This window comes from Rhizophagus irregularis, chromosome 27 (genome assembly GCF_026210795.1).
Source record: "Rhizophagus irregularis chromosome 27, complete sequence".
Taxonomy (NCBI): domain Eukaryota; kingdom Fungi; phylum Glomeromycota; class Glomeromycetes; order Glomerales; family Glomeraceae; genus Rhizophagus; species Rhizophagus irregularis.
In genome coordinates this window covers 3,305,792-3,324,664 of record NC_089455.1, presented here as the reverse complement: position 1 = coordinate 3,324,664, position 18,873 = coordinate 3,305,792, and the positions used below count along the sequence as shown (strand labels likewise).

At 27.2% G+C, this 18,873-nt stretch overlaps 4 protein-coding genes across 4 annotated transcripts; 2 read left to right on the top strand and 2 right to left on the bottom strand.

Annotated features, from left to right (window-relative positions):
- Positions 1–325: 325 nt before the first annotated feature.
- On the top strand, positions 326–4,937 carry OCT59_018612 (uncharacterized protein; the record flags this gene model as incomplete). The annotated part of the gene is made up of 17 exons (XM_025314186.2): positions 326–723; positions 968–1,090; positions 1,185–1,242; positions 1,330–1,445; positions 1,563–1,719; positions 1,800–1,948; positions 2,025–2,163; positions 2,243–2,708; positions 2,785–2,941; positions 3,015–3,285; positions 3,371–3,508; positions 3,602–3,718; positions 3,811–3,983; positions 4,044–4,131; positions 4,220–4,360; positions 4,437–4,556; positions 4,647–4,937. The coding sequence occupies 17 exons, from the start codon at positions 326–328 to the stop codon at positions 4,824–4,826; spliced, it is 2,991 nt and encodes a 996-aa protein (XP_025185799.1). The 3' UTR covers positions 4,827–4,937.
- Positions 4,890–7,810, bottom strand: OCT59_018611 (uncharacterized protein). The gene is made up of 3 exons (XM_025314185.2): positions 6,415–7,810; positions 6,132–6,337; positions 4,890–6,037 (listed from the first exon to the last, which is right to left on the bottom strand). Exons 1-3 carry the CDS (start codon positions 7,301–7,303, stop codon positions 5,198–5,200), a joined length of 1,935 nt encoding a protein of 644 aa, XP_025185798.1. The 5' UTR covers positions 7,304–7,810; the 3' UTR covers positions 4,890–5,197.
- Positions 7,811–8,896: 1,086 nt separating this feature from the next.
- On the top strand, positions 8,897–10,122 carry OCT59_018610 (uncharacterized protein; the record flags this gene model as incomplete). The annotated part of the gene is made up of 8 exons (XM_025314184.2): positions 8,897–9,050; positions 9,118–9,223; positions 9,298–9,320; positions 9,392–9,509; positions 9,581–9,680; positions 9,748–9,841; positions 9,900–9,991; positions 10,063–10,122. The coding sequence occupies 8 exons, from the start codon at positions 8,897–8,899 to the stop codon at positions 10,120–10,122; spliced, it is 747 nt and encodes a 248-aa protein (XP_025185797.2).
- A 1,275-nt stretch (positions 10,123–11,397) lies between these two features.
- OCT59_018609 (uncharacterized protein) lies at positions 11,398–13,044 on the bottom strand (the record flags this gene model as incomplete). Its single annotated transcript, XM_025314183.2, has 1 exon — positions 11,398–13,044. Exon 1 carries the CDS (start codon positions 12,907–12,909, stop codon positions 11,398–11,400), a length of 1,512 nt encoding a protein of 503 aa, XP_025185796.1. The 5' UTR covers positions 12,910–13,044.
- Positions 13,045–18,873: the final 5,829 nt, after the last annotated feature.

Here is an 18,873-nt window from a genome sequence, read left to right as displayed (position 1 = left end):
TAATTTTTAAACGTATTTCGTTTCACCACTGATTGGAGAGAAAAAGCGCAAGCATTAAATGAATCCAATATTCGTAATGCAATGTAGAATTGATTTTTATTTAAATGAATAATTGTACTTTTATGAGTTTTATCTGTTTCAAGTGCATATTAATTTGTCAACCGTCCACTAGTCATTATTTTCCTTTGCATTCTTTTCTAGTAGCTTCCTATTATTATTTTCGGATTGGGGAACTATTTTTGTTCTTCTGTTTAAATAAATGTAACAAACTTGCACGTGGCTTCAAATTTACGGAAAATGATCGACAAAAAAATTAGTCATTACAATGTCTTCACAAATACTTCCAGCTGAAACAGACTTTTCTCCAGTAGGATCACCTCCCGAATCTCATTCTTCCTCTCGTTCTCAAGTATGCTCTCATATAACCTTACCTTCGCTTTCCTCAACTCAACTTTCATATCCTTGCACACTTCCACTAGAATTCCATCGTCACATTTTCGAAGAATTGTTATCTGAAGATGGTTTACTTATATTAAGCCGTGGTTTGGGCTTGCGTAGAATAATATGTGCACTACTAAAAATTTATTCTGATAAAGAATCTTTAGTAATATTACTGAATGCTAATGGACACGAGTTAAACTTTATTAAAGAGGAACTTGCTGAATGTGGTGTCAAGAAACCCGGACTTCGCGTTGTTAATAATGAAACTAATTCTAAAGAAAGGTAAATTCACGATAAGAGAATTGAGAAGGGGTAAATTTATTAAGATTAAAAATGAATGGCTAGTAAAATTAAAAATTTTAATAAGTAAAAGCTATGAAGAGAAGAAAATCGGAAATAAGGATAGATTTAATGGAACGCAAATTTAAATATATTATTGTATCAAGGAAAAAAAAAGAGAGAAAATAAAATGATTTAATGAACAAAGAATCATAATTTAAAAAGTATTTATTTAATTTATTTATAGATCAGAATTATACGTTTCTGGTGGTATATTATCTATAACTTCAAGAATACTTATAATTGATCTTTTACAAAAACGTATACCAACTTATCTAATTACTGGAATTTTAGTTATGCACGCTGAAAGGTACCTTTTTGGTTATGTCTTTGTTGGACAAGTTTTTTTGTTTGTGTATAAATTTAACATCAGGTTGATAACATATGTACTTGTTTTGCTTTAGGGTGAATGAAACTTCAACAGAAGCATTCATCTTGAGAATATTTAAAGAAGAGAATAAGGTGCCTTCATGCATTTCATTCTTTTCTTATTACTCCAATATATAATTTGTTTTTTTAATATCGTTATGCTCCCTGTATTTTTTGTAGGAAGGGTTTATTAAAGCATTTTCAGATTCTCCTGAGTCATTTATTTCATCAGGATTATCACCTTTGCAAACTGCTCTTCAATTACTTCAATTACGTAAAGTTTTTTTATATCCGAGGTTTGTCTTATATTTATGTTCAACAATTTATATTTACCTGTTCGATAAATCTGTAATATTTACATGATATTTTAAATTTTAATTCAATTTACTTACTTGTATCACTCTCTTCAACAGATTTCATGTGATGATAAGGGATTGCTTAGAACAGCGTAAAGCGGATGTAACAGAATTGTATCAACCTTTAAGCCCATCAATGGACGAAATTCAACAGGCTATTACCGAATGTATTGAAGCTTGCTTAAGTGAAATAAAAAAGGGGAATGGAAATTGGGTAAGTTATAAAATTTTCAGTATTTTATTTTAACCGAAAGCTTGTGATTAATTCTTATTATGGTTTATTTTAAATTTTAGTTAAACGTTGATGATTTATCAGTAGAAAATTCATTTTTTAGATCATTCGATGTATTAATAAAACAACAACTAGAACCTGTCTGGCATCGTGTCAGCTCAAAAACTAAGTTGATAGTTAATGATTTAACTACTCTAAGAAAGTTACTTGAGTATGTATTTGATTAAATTTTTTCGTTAATTTCTTTTTTGGTTTGAATTTAACTGGATCAACTTTTAATATTATAGGTATTTGGTTAGTTATGATTGCGTATCATTTAATAGTTTTTTAGAAACCATTATTACAAGTCAAACTCCTACTTCTGCTTTATCACAACAACAACAATCTCCTTGGTTATCTTTGGATGCTGGAAATACGATTTTTAGTGTAATTAGATTCATAGATATATTTTTACAAAGTTTATGTTTGACTGTTTATACAAATTTATCGGGTTTACTTTATTTAGGTAGCGAAAAGACGTGTATTCGTTCGTACATCGACTACAATTCCTACAGATAATACTCAAAAAAATTCTTACCCGACATCAAAATTACCTCCGGGTATACAACCTGTATTAGAAGAACTTCCAAAATGGAATTTATTGGCAGAAATATTACAAGAGATCGAATCAGATATAACAAGTCACGCTACTGAAACTTCAAGAACTTCTTCCGAAGGAGAAGATTTAAGTCATTTAAACAATACTATATTGATAATGATGGAAAATGAAAGGGAATGTTCACAACTAAGGGAGTATTTATCAACTATGCATATTGCTGAAAGACAAGGATTGGATAAAGGTAGTATTATGTTAGGGAGATTACTAAAAAATTATTTTAAATGGAAAAGTGGAATGAGTAAAGTGAGTAAAAATTTGTTTAACGAAAATGGTAAAGAAAGAAGTAAGGAAGTAAATAGTAATAGTGAGAGAGGTATGTTTTAAATTTAATTAAATCCCTTTAAGAAAAGTGAGTAGCATAACCAAATTTTATTTTTTTAAAAAAAAAGATGAACCACCAAAAAGAGGAACGTTTCAACGTGGGCAACAACCGCCTAATAAGAGAAGACGCATACGTGGTGGATCAAATACTGCCGCTTCTGTTGTCCCTACGAGGAAATCTAAGGCTAAGCTCCTTGAGGAAGAAGCTCAAGAAATAGCGAATTTGTGATTATTGAAATTACATTTTTATTTTTTTTTTTAAAAAAAAGTTCTTATTCTTTTCTTACTTCATTTGTAGTATAAATTCGAATCAAACTATATTACCTGAAGTATCAACAGCAGTTACTTTTTCTACAAACACTTCATTAAATAATAGTTCATCAACTTCTTGTTATGACGATGAATTTGATGTGGAAGCGTTTTCTACTTATTTTGGATTGTTGGACTTGAGAGATTTAATTATTATTAGACCTATTAGTGGTGAAGAAGATGATAGAGTATTACAGTCTATTAAACCCAAATATATTATTATTTATCATCCTGACCAAGCTTTTGTTAGAAGAGTTGAAGTAAGTTTCTTTTAGTCGAGAAGTTAATAATAGATTTTATTTTATTTAATATTCAAGGTTAAGATTATTATTTTTTGAATAATAGGTATATCGAACTTTCTATCCTGATTTACCATGTAAAGTGTTTTTTATGATGTATGAAAATTCTATCGAAGAGCAAAAATATTTAAGTGTGATACGTAAAGAAAAAGATGCTTTTGAAAAATTAATTAGAGAAAAAAGTGTAAATATATGATATATTTCGGGTTTACTATTCCTTTTTGTCAAGGATTAGATGATGAATGATTGATGTTCTGTATTTATGATTATTTATTAGATCATGGCTATTCCTTTGGGAAGACCTTTAAGAGTAATTAACAATCAATATGAATCCTTGAATATTAATACACGTATAGCAGGTGGTAGAATTACACAACAAATTAAAGAACCAAAGGTAAATGATAGATATTAATTTATATTTTGGATTATTATTAATCAGCTTTTTTAATCTTTTACATTTTTCTTGAATATTGCGAACACAATTAGATTATAATAGATGTAAGAGAATTTCGTAGTTCATTACCATCATTATTACATCAATCAGGAATCGAAATATTGCCATGTACATTAACGATAGGTGATTATATATTATCACCTAATTTATGTGTTGAACGTAAATCTATTTCTGATTTAATTGGAAGCTTTAATTCAGGAAGATTGTAAGTATTTATATGTTCTCTTTCAAAAATATGTGAGCGGTAAATTGACTATTTGTTTAGGTATACACAGTGTGAAGCTATGTCTATACATTATAAACAGCCTATCTTGTTAATTGAATTTGATAGAAATCAATCGTTTACATTACAGGTAATTGAATCATTTTTAATCTCTGTCATACGTTTGTTTTTATTTTTTTATTGCTTATCTTCTTATTGCGTTGTACACGCATGTATAGTCTATAAATGAATTTAGACCGGACATAGGTATGAATGATATATCGTCAAAATTAGTGTTATTAACAATAACATTTCCAAGACTTAAAATTATTTGGTCAAGTAACCCTATTGCTACCGTCGAAATATTTCAAGATCTTAAAGTAAATATAATTAATATGCTTTTTAATATATTGTGAAACATATTTTATTTACTATTTTTTTTTTTTTTTTTTGTAGAAATTAGAAGAAGAGCCCGATTTAGAAACAGCTCAAATGATTGGATTAGATGATGGTGAAATTGATGATAGTTTAATTACCAACAATGCGATTGAAAGTGACTATAACTTAATTCCACAGGTACATATACTAAGAGATAATACCATTTAATATAATTATGACATCTTAATATCTTACATACCTTTTATCTTTGCTATTCTTATTTAATAGGAATTTTTAAGATCATTACCTGGAGTTACATCGAAAAATTATAAATATATAATGTCAAAAGTGGAAAATTTAAAGGAATTAAGCCAGTTGTCTAAAAATGAATTACAAAACATGGTTGGTAATGATAATGGAAATAAATTATTCGAATTTTTTAATAGAGATGTTAAAGAGGAAAAATAAGAATAGTAAGAACAAAAGAAATAGGATAAATAGATAATAATTCATATGACCTTCCTAAATTCTGTATGAGCTTTTGCATTTGCGAATTGAAATGACTTTTTATTATATCATAATTTCGAATTTTATGTATTGTGTGTGTATCAATGCTAAGATTTTGATTGTAAAAGTTGCATACTATTATTACTAATAACCATATTAATTAATTAATTATGTACAAAGAAAAAGTATAAAAATAAATACTTTATTTTATAATTATTAAAAAAATTATTAATCAACGTTATTTCTAATATCATACTAACAGCAAATTAAACTCACCAATATCCTATTTGTTTTTTTTAAAGAAATGAAATGATAGTTTTTAATTGTTACTTTTAATTATTAGTATCTACATCCATGGCTTCTCCATCTGTTGCTACAATAAGGAACAATACGTGCGCTGATCCGCAACTTATCCGAACAATATCCTTGCCTTCCAATTCGTTTAAATCCGGCATCCGAAATGGCGATGTCACTTCCTCTTCTTTCCTATTTCCTAAGACGAAATATTCCCCAAATCCCCATGCATAAATCTTATTGACCGCATCGACGGCCATTGAAAAATGATCTCCAGTTCCTATGGATTTTATTGAAGATAGGCTTGGAATGACAGTCGGAGTTGATATTCTTGCTTTAGATCCCTTAGTCGGGAGAACGCTATTTCCTAAACCAAGTTGGCCATAATCAGATCGTCCAAAACTGTAAACTTGTCCATTTTGCATACGAGCAAGCGTATGATGTTCACCAGCGGCGAACTCTTCTACTTTTATCCCGATTTTGTTAAGGAACGAATGCCTTTCAGGAGGGATAATAGCTTGTTTTGATGTATCAAGACCACACTGTCCCATATTGTTAAAGCCAAAGACCCATACTTTATCATTATCATCAATTGCAAAGTTATGATATGAACCAGCGTACAATCGGACGATATGTTTTAATCCTAGGTTGAATGGTACTAGCGGTTTGAGCGATCTGCGTTCTGAAAGTTTTTTCCCAAGACGGTAGGCTTCGTTACTTCCCCATGCATATACATCTCCTTCTGTAGTAAGCGCCAAAGCATGATCAACACCTACTGCTATATCAACAATTGTTAAATTTTCGAATGAGGAATATCGTGTGAATATTGGTTGTTCTATACGTTTATCATAAGAAAATCCAATAATTCCGTCTTTGCCCTAGTTTTTAGGAAAAAAATTTTTTTTGTTTTCTAACTAAATATGTAAAAATATGATGATGATGATGATGATGGATGATGAAAATTTTGCAAACCTTGAAAGTACCCGTCGCATATAGATGCCCTTGATCGGAGATAGCAAATGTAGCGTTACCTCCACATACTACTTTTACAATGCTTACATTATCAAGACCTTCAGCATATGCGGGTTTTCCTTCATCAATTATATTATAATTTCCCGCTTCTAAAATTGCTTTCGCCTCTGCTGACCTAGGAGTTTCAGTGAAACGACCAAGTGTACCTAAGTTTAATTAATAATTAAATAAATTATATAATTAAAGTATGACAAAGGTGTAACGTTTAGTTGATTAAACTTACCATGATCATTAATCCCCCATGTTACAATTTTACCATCAACAGTAAGAGCAGCGTTATGAAGAGATCCTGCACTTACATCGACAATTTTAAATTCCTCCAAAGTTTTAATATATTCTAATTTTTTTGAATTTTCTATCCCTTCCATACCACATTGAGAAAATTCATTTGAACCAATAACGTAAACTTGACCAATTTGTTGTGAACGAGTAGGAATCGGTACAGTAAAAGTGTCGCCTTTTCTACGTTTAGGTTTCAATAATTTATAATCTTCCTCTACAGCACGTTTTCTCGATCTTCTTGAAGAAGTACTGCCAGTTAACAACTCTGAATCTTCGGCAGCGGTCAAACGTTTTTTAGATGATTTCATGGCAGGAATAATAGTAGTAGTAACTTGAGGTATAGTTGTTTCTTGAATGACGACCGAAGAAGCTACTTGAGATTCTTGAACAGTGGCAGTATAAGGCTGATTTAAATCGGCGTTTCTTGAAGAAGTAGAACTCTCTGATGTAGTTGGATCTATTAGAACAAACTTAACCTTTTTAGAAGTTCGTCGTTCAATATTAGTACCACCTGCCGGTTGATTAGCAGGATTAACCACCGAAGTACTTTTACGTTTCCTTTTATGCGGAGTATTAGAAGCAGCAGGAGTACTTCTTGCAGTTGTAACGTTACGTCTAGGACGGTCTGACTTAGAGGTAGCAGTCTTTTGAGGAGATTTTTTCCGACTGGCTTGACGAATAGGACGGGATGAAGTAGTTGATTTGACCGAAGCAGCCGCAGTAGCATTAGTTGATGAAGCTTGATCAGTAACAGTGCGTCCCTTAATTCGATCAGAACGTCTGGTATCAGTAGTAGGTTCGGTAACTTGTTGTTTGGCACGTTTAACCATTATAATAGGAAATTTAAGAAATGTAAAAAAGCCTATTTAAACTAATAAAAAAATAGTTTATCAAATTGTAATAAACAAATAAACAATAAGTGAAAAAAAAAGGTTGAAAAAAAATGGCAAAGTAAAAGAAAATAAATCGTACATAAAAAAAAAATATAAATTTTTCTCCAAAAAAAAAAAAATAAAATAAAAAAATAAAATAAAATAAAAAATTTGTATATTTTAAAGAGAAATTGATTTGATATTATAATTAAATTCAAAAATTGAAAAAATGTAGTACTTTGATAAAGAAAAATGAAAAATGGATACTCGTTTTAAAAGAAGAAAAAAAAAAATCAAAAAAAAAAGGTTGAGTAAATAAAAATATTCTTTTTGAATGATCAAAGGAAAAAAAATAATAAATTCCGTAGAGAAATAAAAGAGAAAAAAAAGATTTTTACGAAAGATAATTTGTAAATAAAAACTTTGTTTTTTCACAATAATTTTTGGATAACGATATTAAAGTATGTGGTTCAAAGGAAAGGAAAAAATCGATCTTTTTATATGTTTGACTATCGGAAAATTTAAAGGGACATATTACACCCAATAGAAAAATATTGTATAAACAAGACGGGTAAAAAATTTTTTTTATTTAAAATATTGTTCGCGCGATTATAGAACAATTTTATATGATTCAGAAATATTTATTTGGTAGGTTTTTTTTTCGGTTGAACCCGAAAAAGAATTTTTTTTTTTTTGAATAACATTATTAATTAAAGACTAGTGACGTAAGCAAAATATTAAATATATTTGATATATAACAATAATAATAACAATAATTATTTAACGCGCTTCAAATATATTGTAGGTATTCATATAATATAATTCCGCGGAAAGGGCGGAAATGAAATTATGATAGACCGCAAACAAATTTTGTTTTTTTTCTTCGTAAATCGTAATAATTCAACGTGCTATATTGCAGAAAATTAAAAGTTTCGCACGTGGTTTATTTATTATAAAGTATCTCTTGAAATGTTATGATAGGAAAAAAAAAATCGCGTCGTTAATCCATATATGAAATATTAACACTATAGCTAAAAATTCTTAATTCTTTATAAGTTTGCGTATCTCTAATTTTAAAACCGGTTAAATCGTGGGAAATCCGAATCAAATCAGATTGGCGAAACAGGATTACAAAATAATTAAATTAACTAAATTTATACTATAATAAACTAATCATTTTAAATTATGTTGTGGAATATTTAACGGATTACAAGAAAAAAATATTCAGATGGTATCATTCTTAACTTACTATATATGTTTAATATAAAAAACTATGAACACCATTGAACCATTATGTCTTGTGATCATTATAGAGGCATATCAATAACAAATCCAACTCGATAATTTTTGACGCATTATACGCATTATTATGGTTTTTAGGTTTCTCGAACACTATTCGTTAGAATATACATAGCTTACTCATCATTTTCATTATCTGTATTATTTGATCGGTGTAGATCAGGGAGTTTAATTTCTGTCATTTAAGTCATTTAAATATTTTCCTTTATTTTCTTTAAAAACAAAATAAAATAAAATAATTCCTTTACAATCATGAAAGTTGCGTCACGTTTGGCAAAGGATTTTGCTACACAACACAACTCTAGTGGAAAACTAAGCCAAAATGTAAAAGACATTCTTTCAAAGATGACAGAAAAGACGCGAATTGGAAAGACAAAGTCACAACAATCTATAGCTTCTAAAAACTGTATATGAAATTTTATTATTTTAATAACTTAATGAACAATTATTAGTTTAATTTTCATTTATTTTAGTTTCACATATCCGGTTAAAAAGTCTCGAAAAACATAATACGCCCACAAAACCTGAGCCTGAGAAACATAGTTCTGTCTCTCTTGAACAAGATAATAATTTCAAAAGGTCATATTATATAGTTGCACTTGTATAATCTTTTAAATTGACCTTTATTCTCAATTCAGAAAATTAAATCATAGTGAGATCATGTCAACTCTTGCAGGTATTTTTTTTGGTAAACTGTTTTATACTTAATTTTATCTAAAATCTCTAAAATAAAAACTTAATTCGTAGCAACTCTAAAAAAACGTGAAATTCAAATATCTAAATCAATTGATAAACTATTTGAATCAAGTATAGCAATCAATACCGAAATACTTTCCGTTTATCTAGAGAAGGAAGTTAATATCATGTTAGTAAATAGGATTTTATATAGTGTAAAATTTAAGTGTCTTACTTTTAATTGTTTATTTAAACATCTAGAAATAAAATCGCTTATGAATATAAGAATAGAATGGATGAACACACAGATGAAAGACTTAATTGGTTAAGAAAACTCCAACTTGGATTGGATAAATATCAAGTGAGTTTAAAATCAATAATTAAATGTATTAAAAACGTTTAATATTTTTTTTTAATTTACTAAGTAGATGACGGCATCTACATTGCTCGAAAATTTGGAAAAAAATCATTCTCAAAATTTGCGTACAAGAAAGGATTTCATGGAGGATATGGAACGAATACGTATGTCAAAAAATGTATTTAATTAGGGTGTTTTTTTTTGTTAATGTTGATTTTATAGATTCTATTCATCAATCCGAAATAACCAAATTATATGAAGAAATTGATAAGTCAACAGAGCACTTTCATAAAGTCATGTCTATTTCAGTAAAGGTTTTATTTTTAAAATAGTTTTGGTTTCTAATGCATAATTTATATTCTAATTCTATTTTTTTATTTTTTAGGAAACTCAAAGAAAATCATCATTTACTACTAGCCAGTTAAAATCCCTATTTGAATTGTAACGCTAAAAATTATGTGTAAAATAACAGTAACAAAATAAAATACCAGAATTAATGAACTATTTTAAGATTAGGAATTAAGGTAAATATAGAAAAATTGGAGACTATGACAAAATGTATTAATATTTGATACTCTGTATTGTTGCTGCTGCTGCTAATCGGAATGATTATAATCACTATGTTGGTTGTTATGTTGAGTTGCATTGAGGATGGTATGACTATTGAATTGTTGGATGAATTGGATGTGAAATTTTATGGTGGCGAGTTTGACAAAGGATTTGATCAAGATATGTTAACGACAGGTGATTAATAATAAATAGATGGTTTATATATAAAAAAATTGCGGTAATATTAAACTTTATATTTCCGTAATTACAATTACAAACAGCTGCAGTGTTGTACGATACACAGATAAATATTGAACAATATTGAACGATTTACTAAATCATATAATGTTCAATACCATAATTATATGCATTATATATTTATTTAATGTTACTTTCGTTACTAGTAGTTTAACTAAGCTAATTTATAATATAATACTAGTCATTACACTAATTACAGTATTTATGATATAATATGTACTTGCAGTATAAAAAAAAAATAAAGTATTAACCATCTTTTTCTGACCATTTAGATCTCAGTTTTTGTGAAAACATATACTATGATGTATTGATGTTGAATACTAGTGGTAAATAATCCATAATAAGCTCTTTGCAACATATTAAAATTTGAAATCAGCAATTATTTGAAAAGTTTAACAAAATATAGTTTGCTTTATAGTATTTTGTAATGAAATTTTTACTGAGGAAATAAAAATTGTGTGAAAATGAGAGTCGATTTGGAATTTTATTGTATGTGCTCAAAGGAACTAATATCATAAAAATTGTTTCGATTGTATATAAAATGCAAATCCATTAAAAATATCTTATTTTATTAATATTAGAGAAATTAATAATAATACTTTTTTTTTTAATAATCTAATAATTTCTTAAAATTAATATAGTAATGTACTTTTGTATATATATATACAAATAAATGGTTACCTATAAGAAGCTACCTATTACCTAAGTCTTAAGTTGATTATTATTACCACTTTGCTAAATAAGAATTATTAAAATAATGTCGAAATGAAAATGATGATGATCTGATAAAGACTTATATATATCTAAATATATTGCTGTAATACTCCTGGTCAAGCATAATAAATATTTTATTTAAACCCTTTTTTAATATGCATCTACACAAAAACCATAAATAAAAAAATTCTCTTCATCTTTAAATATTTTTTTCTTTTCTTTTCTTGAGATAAGATAAACGTTCTCTAGTTGATTCAATATTATGTTTATCAATAATTTTATTTAAATTAACTACATCTTCTTGATATTTTAATAACTGCTCATCCTCTTCATCAGTCCAAATTTTTGAATAGATTTCATTTCTAAGACCAAACAATAATAATTCCCTGGCTATATCGTAATGATAAGTTGACATCTGTAATGCAACCTTACAAATTTCTTTTGGTCTACGAGTTTCTTTTACTAGTTGATTAATATCCATCAAGGATTGTTGCTCATTAAAAAGGAATTCTTTTTCTTTTGATTGACTAATAGGTGTTATATTCCATTGTTTTTCAGTAGTATCATCTTCATAATCTTCATCTTCATCATCGCTATCTTGTCGAACTCTTTTACCTTTTTGTTTTGGTCCAACATCAGAATCGAGCGTATCTTGCCTTTGTATTTCTTTTTCTGTATCTTGTTGTCTTAATGCTTGACCAGTTTTACCTGAAATTAGTAATCCATTTTCAATTCCTGAATCTTCCGATACAGAGTAACAATCCTCTGATGATTCATTCAATTCATCATGAACGGTAAGATAATCATCGTCTATTCCAACATTATTTTCACTACCTTTAGAATAATTTCTTTCGTTCTGATGATCATTAACTTTTGCTTCGAGAGGTGGTAGTTCTTCTTCCTCCTCTTCGTCTGATACACGTTCTTTTTCTTGAACGGTAGATTGTCCCAGTATCAAAGCTTCAGCAGCGGCATCATCAGATTCCAAATCAAAGAAATCTAATGATCCCTCTACGTTAATTTGTTCTTTATTATTGCTAACTTCTTTTTCCTTGTTAGTTCTATCAGCTTCAACTGTCTTATTCGTAATATCAGTAGAAGTCTCCCCCGAATCATTATTAGGCAACCATTTTTTTTCCCATTCTTTAACAAAATGAGGTTTGTCAATATATTTTTCTAAAGCATGATCACGCCAAGATTGAGCGGTATGACGCGGATTTTGTTTAGCTAATTGCTCATAAATTTTATTACCACGAAGGTGCTTTGATTGATTAAGCAAGAATTCAAGTAGTTCATTTTCATCTGACATTGAAAATGGTATACGGCCACCAGCTTTTCTTATTCTTTGCTCCGATATTTCAGATTTTGAAGAACTACGACTTTGTTGAGGAGAATAATCTTGCTTTTGTTGTTGTAGAGGCGTTGTCAACAGTTGTCGTTTTTGTGGTGTATTCATTTGTTGTTGTTCTCTGAGCGTTGAAGTTTGTTGTCGTTGGTGCTGTGATGTTTCTCTATTAGGAGTTTTATTTGAAGAGTCGGTATTTATATCTGTGGTTGCTTCCGGATGTTCGGTAGAAACATCACTATTCAATTCGGTTTCTTCAACCACTTTTTGCTTGCTAAGTTGCATTCTTTTTCTTGTACTCATTCTAGTTGACCTAAGCTCAACAGCTTTAGGATTCACAAAAGGCCGATTCTCTCTATTATACATTTTAATAGCTCCAAACGGTAGAAATAATATCTCCTAAATTGAAAAGGGCATTTCACAATAAAAGATAAAAAAATATATATATAACACAAACGTATTAACGATTTTTCCGTGGTTATTCAGATTACTTGTTTACGCGATTACTTTATGCAGATCGCAAAGACGATTTAATATAAAAATGCAAAAATTTTCAATTGCACGTGACTTTTGGCCAACATTACAAACTTTCAGCCGACGATTTAAAATTTAAGTAGTATTGTAAAAGTTTGAAATAATACAATGATCTGAATAAACAATATATATATAAATAATAAAAAAGTCAATATTTCTTTTTTTTTTTTGTTGCTTGTAGCACATTTAATACTTTATTAAGAAAAGTTAAAGAAAAATAACTATATACATATCTAATCTAGAACTATATCCTGATACTATTAAGTACTAAACTACTCATCATTTTAAGACTAATATTAAATAAACCAAATTTACAAATTGCAATCTTTTTAATAGCTAATTTGTTATTAAATCTAGCAAATTTAACAAATTTAAGGATTAGGAGAATTTTCAGTATATTCATGTTTATCTTTATGACCATCATCAACCAGGGCAGAAATAGTAGCTATTTTCTTGGCATTGTTGACAGCACCAGAAAATTCTAATGTAACTATTTATACAGACAGCTTAGGTGCTATTAATTTAATTAATTCAGCTTTTAATTCAACAACTAGAACATGACTTAAAAAGACCAATAATCTAATCATTATTAAAATAATTATGCTGATTAAAGAAGCATCTATAAATTTAAAGTTGGTTAAAATAAAGGGTCATAGTGGCATAATAGGCAATGATATAGCTGATAAATTAGCAAAGAAAAGACGATGTGGAAACAATTTATTTAGGAATAATGTAGATTTTATTAATAATATATTATCTTATTTCCCTGTTTTTATAGATAAACCTATTGAAGTTAATATTAGAAGATTTATTTTGAAAATATTAGCTACAGGTGAAGCTACTGAATGGTCATTGTTAAAAAATAATCAGGAATTATGTTATGGAGATGTTAATCAGATAGACTGGAAAATTACTTGGCTTATTTTCCATTATTGCAAGGGGTTTTACTGCAATAGTATGAGAATTAACTATTTATGGACTTTTATAGCAAAATTATTTCATAAAATCCTTCCATTAGGATCCATTTTAGCAATAAGAAAACCAAAACTCTACAAGGAAATGAAATGTATTATGAAATGTAATAAGAAAGAAAATTGGAATCATTTATTTGAATGTCAGACATATGAGGTAACTTGGCAAAAAATATTGGAAATTACAACAAAAGAATCTATAATTATATGTTTGAAACAAAAACAAATTAGATGCCAAGGTGAAGATTTTATTAGAAAAGTATTACAAAACATATTAAGAATTACAGCAAAGTCAGAAAAATTTCAAAAGTTCCAACATTTGGCATTAGAAGTAAAAGTTGAAACTTGTCTAATAATAAAATTACAAAAAGACTTCAAGATATCTCTTGCTGAGGCACAGACACTTATGGCCAACATTTTAATTCAATTCATTCTAGCATTTAAAGAATTAATATGGAAACCAAGATGTGAACAAGTTATTTTATGGGAAAAAAGAGAAGGTATTTCTCAAACAGATAAAATTACTTCAGAATCCAAAGCAAAGGACAATTCAAATCAACTTTTAGAATTCAAAGTAAAGGACAATTCAAATTAACTTACAAATAAAGTTAAAGATTTACAAATAGGAAAAGTAAATCAATTACAAAAATCAGTCTCTTTGGTAAAGAAATCTATGAACACCTTTGTAAGAAAATACATATGTGAAGATTGGATTCTGATAAAAAAGAAAGTTGATAAGATTACATTTAATACATTATACATGAGCAAAAAATTATTGGATTGATAGATACAAAAATAATATTTTTATTCTTTTCTCATTTATAATTTTAGACATATAATTTATCAATTATTTTTATTTTTATTTTTATTTTTAATTTTGTTTTTATTTTTCTTTTAATGTTTTATTTTTGTTTATACTTTTAGATTATGGTATATTATTTTGCTATGCTTTTTGGTTACTTTTATTCTTAATTTTAATTTTATTGGTAATATAATATCTAATGTTTGATCAGACTGGCCTGAAGCTGGAAGTATCATTCATAGAATATTTGTGATTATTATGTAATCCAAATATATTCTAATAAAATGGTACATGATTCAACATTTAAAAAAAAAAAATAACAAAACAAAATTAAGGTATAATAATATTTTAATACAAATTAATATTTTTTTTTTACTTTTTTTTTTATTTTCTAAATATCTTTTTAAAAGAACTAAATATTATTCAATATCTGATATTAAATTTTTATATATTATTTATAAAGCTTAAAATATTTTTCGCATTAAAACTATTATTTTATATAAAATATATTTTTTTATATAAAAATTTATTTATTTTAACTAAAATAAAATGATTTTATTAAAGAAAATTATGATTTATCGCATATGCGATTTATCGCTATACCCATTTGTCATGTGATTTGATTAGTTTAATTATGTAATATATATGGATTTTAGTAATTATTTTATTGTAATGATGTAAAATAAACTATAATCACGTGAATTATACTTTTAATAAACTTTCGATTATCAAGTAAATCAGTATTTCCCACGGCTTCTCTCTCTCTCTCTCAAAATGTTTTCATTTTAGCTATTACTTTCATTAATATTTGAACGTAAAACACTATTTTTTCACTAATATTGAACATAAACATACTTTTTTTTTCATTAATATCGAATGTAAACTACTTTATTTATTACTTTATGGAAAATATGAAAGAAGAGTCTAGCGAAGACTAACTACCTCAGATATTTACATGATACGTATAGGCTTAGGGTTAGGGTTAGAGTTAGAGTTAGGGTATGTTGGATTAGGGTTTGGATTAGGATTTGGATTAGGGTTTGTATTAGGGTTTGGATTAGGGTTAGAGTTAGATTAGGATAGTGGGTTAGTATTAGTAATGTGGACTTTATAATTTACTAATTAATTATTTTTTTTTTTAGATGATTGCAATAATATAAGTAATGAAATGATCTTATCTAATGAAAATCACCATACATTATTGTATTCGGGAAGGAAGTTTAAATCATAGGAAGCTTGTGAAAATTTTATTATCATGTGGGCCAAGCAGCAGGGTTTTCAGATTATTAAGGATCGTATAGTACGTTTGGAAGGTATCATCTGTCATTGCACATATATATGTTCTCACAGTCGTATCTATGAATCAAATTCTACTAGAGACACTGTTACAAAAAAAATTTGTTGTCCGTTTGTCAATGCATCATGCCCAAAATTGAAAAACCCTGAGAAATATGTGATTATTAATAAAATAGTTGAACAACATAATTATTCTTTAGATGTATCAATAGTTGAATTTGAAGATTCTAGAAAATTTACTGATTCAATGATCGAAGATATCAAATTTATGACAGTTTCTTGTAAGTTTGGAGCTATAGCACAAAGAAAATTCCTTGAGCAGAAATATCCAATCCACCCACTTTATTCACGAGAACTTTACAACACTATTCAAAGATTTCGACTTACAAAGGAATCATTATTAAATGATGCAGCTAAACTTTCTAATTGGCTTGATAATCAAAAGGAAATTGATTCTCGTTGACTTATATTTCGTAGTTGGGATGAAGATAATACTTTAACTCATTTGCCTTGGATGAAGGAACAAGAAATTTAATAACGTCAGGAATAATTAATTAGAATACATGAATAGAAATAATGTATCAATAAAAAAAATGTATTAATCGAAAGAATGTATCAATAGAAAGATAATAGTAATATGTTAATAATTGTTAATAATTAATTTGTATAGTTATTGCTTTGCTAGTTTGCTTTAATAAAAATAACAATAAACTAATCACATGATAATAGTCTAAACACATGACATTTGAGGACTAGCGATATATCGCCGTAGTTATACTTTTCGTCAAAATGACAAAATACTAATTAAATTTATTTTGACAGACGTAATGTATTTTGACAGACGTAATTAATTCATAGTAATTTTATAATAAATAGTGAATTGGTCCGTTCGCTGAAATACGACATAATTAATTAGCGGAGAAGTATAGCCGTAGTAATAAAAAAAAATCCTTTATTAAATAAATATATATAATCATAAAATAAATTGTTTACATCTGGAAATTTGTTTAGGCGTACTTTAGTGTAATATTTTGGAGGTGGTGTAAAATTTTGAAATATTACACTAAAAACATAATATTACAAAAGTTTACGCTCTTAAATTTGAATAATTATAGTAATTTAAGAATATCTCGCTATCTACTGATCCAATTAAGACGATTTATAGCTCATTGGAATCAGCTCATCAAGTCAAATTGAATGGTAGTAAAATCGTATCTTTACGTTTAATAGATGACTTTCTATTAATTTAAAACTTTATTGCATACTATAGAGCGTTCTATCAACTGTAAAAATGCGAATTTACTACCATTCGATTTGACTTGATGAGCTGATTCCAATGAGCTATAAATCATTTTAATTGGATCAGTAGATAGCGAGATATTCTTAAATTACTATAATTATTCAAATTTAAGAACATAAACTTTTGTAATATTATATTTTTAGTGTAATATTTCGAAATTTTACACCACCTCCGAAATATTACATTAAATTACGCCTAAAAAAATTTCCTGATGTAGCAATATGGAGAATTGATACATTTCTCACTTGCCAATCATTTGCTGAAGAAAAATTTGTTATTTAGTTCTTATCAAAAATAATTTTACTTCTGAAAAGCTTTTTTTTCACAATCCTACCAAATTCCTGAAAGTTGTAAAAGTTATATACTGAGTGGCTGAACTTTGAATTCTACACTACAGTAGGCGATCAAAAGTATATGGACACTTTTCAAAATGAAAAAATTTATATACATAATAATAAAATTAAAATAAAAAATTAAATTAAACATATTTATTATGTCTTATTTATTAAACTTTATTAAATTAGATAAAAATTTATTGATAAATTTTATTTTCATTTATGCTTTTATTCTATGAGATATGTAATTGATCGACACTTAAAATATACTAGAGAAATATATTTTATGCATTTTTTTTAATATATTTTTCAAGTATTTTATCAAGAAATTTAATATAACATACAAACATAATGTAAATAATAAAATTTTGCATAAGTTTATTAGCTCAATGTAAGGTTATCAAGTAAAATTTTACATGAGTTTACAGAATTTGCAAAATTCATATAAATTTAAGATTTATTAAGAATATTCAGTATCTAGCGATTGGATTTTTGGGATCTTAGATTTATTAGATCCGCCTACTTGTATTATTTCAACGATAATAAAATAATAATTGTAAAATCAATATTTGGCACACAATTATATTTTAATTATTTAGAATTAATCTATAATATATTTTGATTTAATAATCAGATTTTCACAATATTTAGCTCATTAGATTCGTCTCATCAAGACAATTCAAATGATACTAAAATCATATTGATTAGAACGATATTAATTAAGTTACATCATTTTCAAATTTTGTGAACTGCATAATAAAATTAAAATAATTTATGCTATAGATAGTTTCATATTTCTAAAAAATTCTGAAAAATATAAAGTATAAAAATTTGTTTATTATGATTACAAATATTAGATTATAAATTATTTATATCACATTATTACATAATTTTTTGCATAATTTGGTAAAACAAAGTGTCCTTATACTTTTGATTACCTACTGTAGTGTAAAGTTTTCCTGTTAATTTCTTTATTTTTAGAAGTATTACAAAGGTCTCTCTATAAAGTACAAGTTGAAGTAAAAGTAGTTGGTTATTACTTAGGAAATAGGCTTTTTCTTTATTATCAGTTGTTATTTATAATGTTAAAGT